The sequence below is a fragment of the Boleophthalmus pectinirostris genome, unplaced genomic scaffold (genome assembly GCF_026225935.1).
Source record: "Boleophthalmus pectinirostris isolate CB_2022bp ecotype Guang Dong unplaced genomic scaffold, ASM2622593v1 HiC_scaffold_6, whole genome shotgun sequence".
Lineage (NCBI taxonomy): Eukaryota > Metazoa > Chordata > Actinopteri > Gobiiformes > Gobiidae > Boleophthalmus > Boleophthalmus pectinirostris.
In genome coordinates, this window is record NW_026571447.1 from 34,002,315 (window position 1) to 34,008,314 (window position 6,000).

The window sequence follows — 6,000 nt, forward strand, 5'->3', positions numbered from 1 at the left end:
CTGATTTGTAGGGTTGCTTGTGTACAGTTTAGGGAGTATATCATGTGTATAGTTGTAGGTGCTAGTTGTAGGGAGTATTATCTGTTACAAGGTAGGAGTAGTATTATTGGTACACTGTGTAGAGGAAGATTATCTAATGTACTTAAGGAGTTAGTTGTGTAGGAAGTTGTAGGGATTTACTCTGTAACATTAAAGAGTGAGTTGTTGTGTACATACTTGTAGGAGTATTATCTATCTATTATAAACAAGGTGAGAGGGAGTTAAAGTTAACAGTACTGTAGGGAGTATTTATCTACGTTGAATGTACTAAAAGTAGTTCTGAGTACTAAGTGATTTTCAACGTAAAGGTATTATCTGTACATTAGTTGTGAGTTGTTGTACCTGAGTATTATTTGTAGGGTAGTGTAATTAGGGAGACTTATTGACAGAGCTATTGGATTTAAAAGTTGTTGGTGTATAAAGAGTTTAGAAGCATTATCTTTTTACCAAATTTCTAAATGATGTTGGAGTTTGTCAGTTTCCCAAGAAGAAAATCTGTTAAGAGTGGGAACCTAGAAGTAAACAACCAAGAAGTTTCTTTTTTGTTTGGACTTTGGAGTACCTTGAGTCATGTAAAAACAACGATTAGAAAAATGCGTCACGTCATTTTCGAAAAATCCCCGTGTGCTTCGAAACAATCACCTGCGTTCTTCTTGACCCAATTGTGCACCAAATTTTTCTCCTGGGATTGTACTCGGAAGGAAGTCATTCCAAAGATACACACCACACCACCGCCATTAGTACAAAAAGAACATTTGTCATTCACCAATAATTGCAGTTTGAGAAGCTACAATTCTGTTTTTTTTTTTTGCTTTTACGAGGAACAAAAATGAAACAAAATGGAGGAAATCATCGAGGCGCGCTTTGTTCGTGCCAATTATTCTCAACTCTTAAATTTAATGTGGCCCCTCTTGAAAAATGAAAGCGGTCATTTGAAAATAAGGACAACCCAAAGTCAGAACACCGCAAAACAATAAAAGAAGAAAAAATCAATAATCATTTCTTACCGACTGGTTGGTAGCCTTGTCTGGCTGGGCCTCCGAAGGGGTTGCGTCCGCCAAAGGAGTTTCCGTCTATGGAGCCATATGACATTGTGGTTTATAGAGGGTGGCGTGGCAGTTACAGGCCTGAAATCAAAACAGAAAGCGCAATTTAGTCCTACTTTGTTCTGTTCAAAGCAAACTGATCCTATGTCCTAAATCTGAGCTGGAGACATTTGCTCTCCATCGTGGACAGGTAATACTCCCTACAACCTACAACTCACCCTTATAGAATATAAAATACTCTTTACATTTGTACAGGAACTCACCCTTATGTATTAAATAATACTCCCTACAACTGTACAGGAACTCACCCTTATAGAATATAAAATACTCTTTACATTTGTACAGGAACTCACCCTTATGTATTAAATAATACTCCCTACAACTATACAACAACTCACCTTTATGTAATAGATAATACTCCCTACAACTCATCCTTATGTAATAGTTAATACTCCCTACAACTGTACAACTCAGCTTTATGCAAAAGATAATATTCCCTACAAATGTACAACATGCACAACAAAATGTACAACAACTCACCATGATGTAATAGATACAGTAATACTCCCTACAACTGTACAACATCTCACCCTTATGTGATAAATAATACTCCCTACAGCTGTACAGCAACTCACCCTAATGTAACAGATAATGCTCCCTACAACTGTACAAGTCACACTTATATAAAGATAATAATCCCTACAAATGTACAAATCACGCTTATGTAACAGATAATACTCCCTACAACTGCACAACTCATCCTTATGTGATAGATAATACTCCCTACAGCTGTACAACAACTCATCCTAATGTAACAGATAATACTCCCTACAACTGAACAACAAGTCACCCTTATGTAGAAGATAATAATCCCTACAACTGTACAACAGCTCACCCTTATCAAATAGATAATACTCCCTACAAATGTACAACTCACGCTTATGTAACAGATAATAATCCCTACAACTGTACAACAACTCACCCTTAAGTAATAGATAATACTCCCTACAACTATACAACAACTCACTTTTATGTAACAGATAATAATCCCTACAACTGTACAACAACTCACCCTTATGTAATATATAATACTCCTTACAATTGTACAATAACTCACCCTTATGTAAGAGATAATACTCCCTACAACTGTACAACAACTCACCCTTATGTAACAGATAATGCTCCCTACAACTGTACAACAAATCATCTTTATGTAACAGATAATACTCCCTACGACTGAATAACAACTCACCCTTATGTCATTATTTTCATGTATTATTACCATTTATATTTTTGTTCAAATAATAGTCGTTGTGGATCAATCAGGTTTTGTGTGAGTCTCGGTGGGTTTTGCAGTGACAGTGTGGGAGACGTGATCCGTTTAATAGCCTTGTAAACATAACCCTTGACTCTGTGCTATATGTTCATCATTATGGCCCAGTTGAGTCTTGATGAAATGTAATAAGGTTATGCATGGGTATATTGTTGTGCGTTTGCTGTTGTTGTGTGTTGTTGCTTATATAAGGCTGGGGGTTATGTGTGCGCGAGTGGTGCCATGTTCCACACACACGCATGGGAAATCACAGCTGACATGGATCAGTGCAGTTCAATACCGGGGCAGAAGGCGGGTGAGGATACAGCTACACTCAGGAAAATACTCTTGACGACATGTTATTGTACAGGGGAACAGATGAAAATAATACAGTTGAAAAGTAATTGTGTATTAATGCAATTCCAAAGGGGCACTAGGGACGTTTTTTTAGAGTACAGCTGTTTTTGCCAGGAATTCATTCATTCACAGATGGAAAAAAAAAACAAAAAAAAACAAAACAACAACACACATACACATACCCCGCCTTATGGAACTCCATAGTCCTGCCCACTTTGAAGTCCGTTCCAGTTTTCAGGAGTAAATTTTTCATTCATTTTCCCATAGACATTTCGAAAAATTCAAATATTAAGAGTTCTAAGACACTGTGAAGGTTAACCAGCTACGTGCTAACTAATGTGGTTATTGTAAGCCCAAAATGCACATTTAAAATGCAAAAAAAAAAAAGACTTAACTCGGGCTTTAATAACTTAGTGGTTTATAAAGTTTTGTAAACCTTGCAAACTATCTATGTGTTGTTGTTGGTTGTTGTTGTTAATGTTGTTGGTGTTGTTGTTGTGTGTTGTTGTTGGTTGTTGTTGTTGTGTTGTTTGTTGTTGGATGTTTGTGTTGTTTGTGGTTTTGTTGTTGTTGGTTGTTTGTTGTTGTTGTTGTTGGTTGTTGTTGGATGTTTTTGTTGGTGTTGTTGGTGTTGTTGTTGTTGTTGTTGTTGTTGTTGTTGTTGTTGTTGATATTGTTTGTTGTTGTTGTTGTTGTTGGTTGTTGTTGTGTTGTTGTGGTTGTTGGTGTTATTGTTGTTGTTGTTGTTGGTTGTTGATGTTGGTATTGCTGTTGGTTGTTGTTGAATGTTTTTGTTGTGTTGTTGGTGGTTGTTGTTGATTGTTGTTGTTGGTGTTGTTGGTAGTTGTTGTTGATTGTTGTTGTTGTTGGTTGTGGTTGTTGGTGTTGTTGGTTGTTGTTTGTTGTTGTTGTTGGTTGTGTGTTGTTGTTGTTGTTTGTTGTTGTTGTGTGTTGGTCGTTGATTGTTGTTGGTGGTGGTGTTGGTGTTGATTTTCCTGGGAGCACCTGCTTTTCTCCATGGATATGAATGTTTCATGCCATACTGAGACATTACATAAAGCAATAATATCTCCATGGAGACAACTAGATTGTACCCTCCACCTGAAAACACTTTTAATTCTAATGTAATGAAAATATATAAATTTTAAGGAAAAAAATAAAATAAAAAAATAGGTGATGACAAACTCAAACAAATTCTGCATTTCTCCTTGTAACTCTATGGAGCTTCATGTTAACTCCATGAGTTAACGTGAGTCCAGGCTGTGGCTCTTTAGCAGTAGAGCCGTAGAAGCCCAGCTCTCATTTGCATGGTGCTGCAAAGGTCAACTCATCATATGAACATGTGTTTCTCCTGAGGCTACAGACACATGGACACATCCCCACCCACTCATCTGAATGTCAGCACACACAAAGAGCGCCAGTGCTGAAGACACTTTTTCAACATGCTATCTTTTATAACCTGTGTCATGTTTTATTGCATTTTTAAATATTCTACATAAAATACTGTCTGTGAGAAAATATTCAGCCTTGATCCTAACAAGTAGATCTCACCGTGAGTAGTGAGGCAGTGTGAATGAGGCTAAAACAATGCTGACAATTTCAACAATATGCAGTTTGAAAGCTTTCTTGTGGTGGTGGTACTGTTTCAAATCTAGACACTGTCACTGTCTGGGAAAAAAAAAAAAAAAGCAACTGTACTTATTTGACAGAAAGCAACTGTACTTACATGAGAGAAATTGTGACTTTTCAGAACTGCCACGCAGGAGTCATTTTTCAGTCTGAAAGTGCTGGTTTCAAAAGTTGGTATTATGCCCTGAGCTGCAAGTTCTACTCAGAGGGAGGGGATTTAACCTAGTACTTCTGACTTTTTTCACCTGATGCTGTAGCTTCAGGTCATTCTACCTTAATGTTCTCTGAAATTATTTAACCAATAACATGGTTCCTTACAGAGTGATCAATTTTAGAGAATGCAGTCAGTGATGGTGCATGCATGGGCTTCAAAAACATGGAGGAGCACTTTTTATAGTAAGTGTAGGTGTTTGACAATAAAACTACAACACAACATGATGTCCCAAAAGTGCCATTCAGTTTTCCCACTTTTTGAAAATTTCTAACTAAGACTAATCAACTACATGGTAACTGATTGGGGGGGTGGATTCTGACATATCGTGCATATTGATATAATGCTTATATTTAATTCTGATTTCGTCGCTTCGCTTGTTTGCCTTTTCTGTGTGTGCTCCTGCCCTTATAGTTTATGCAAATGAGCCATGTGGTGTTAAGTTTCGTTTCTGTAAAATGTAAACAAATGTGTTCAAAGCTGCATTAAACGCATTATCATCTCAAACGGGCTGATGTGGCTCTCTAAAAGTTATGGTTTATATGTTGTAAAGTTTAGTAATGTAACGTTTATTTATGCTGAAGATTTTAATGAATAATCTGCTACAGTGTATTACTTGTACAATAGTATTTAATAGTATTTGGAAATGTTTGGTTTGATCTGCGCAGTGGCTTGTGGGATGCCTCACATCTCATTACTGCTGTTAGGAACATGGATCTATTAAAATATGGAACTTCCCGAGCTTAGTCTGGGAGCTCATGGTTATGGATATCGTACAGTTGACAGAGTTAATGCAAAGATGAGCTTGAGTTGAGTTGTTTTATTTTTCAGTGAACAAAAAAAAAAGGCAATTACTTCTTCCTTTATTACAGTTTAATTATTATTTTAGTATATTAATTTTATTTATTTATTTATTTATTTATGTCACAGTAGTACTTTGTTTCTGCATGAACTGCCAACCTTTTTGCACTTTTTTTTTTTTTCTTTTTATTCCCCCCAAATTTGGCTTATTTGTTTTTGCAGTAGTTTTTTATTTTATTTTTTTTTTTTTTTTTTCCTGTACAGATATCGAGATATATATCATATATCGAGTTATAGCAAAATATATATTACGGCTCTAGAGCCTAAAAGCGAAAGAGAACATAAAAGAGAATGTAAAAGTAAAACTCATGAAAAGGCTGGTTTCAACACTTTATTATTATTATTAGTAGTAGTAGTATTATTAGTATTATTAGTATTTCTATTTGTATTATTTGTATATTTTATTTTATTTTATTTTTTTTAATTTTTTAAGTTGTTGGTGTAAAAAAAAAAAAAAAAAAAGCCCAAATGACCTGCCTTTTTTTTTTTTTTTTTTTTTTCCCCTCCTCTCTTGCCGCTCAAGGCTTCCGTATCTTGTGGTCAAT

The 6,000-nt window shown here is 35.7% G+C and overlaps 1 protein-coding gene across 1 annotated transcript in view; it reads right to left on the reverse strand.

Moving 5' to 3' along the window:
- The window catches only part of tsnare1 (T-SNARE Domain Containing 1), a 344,395-nt gene that overhangs the window by 266,055 nt on the left and 72,340 nt on the right, over nucleotides 1-6,000 (reverse strand). Inside the window, exon 2 of the mRNA XM_055163234.1 lies at nucleotides 1,047-1,166. Coding sequence (XP_055019209.1) covers nucleotides 1,047-1,131 — 85 coding nt within the window. The 5' untranslated portion in view covers nucleotides 1,132-1,166. The remainder of the gene's footprint in view (nucleotides 1-1,046; nucleotides 1,167-6,000) is intronic.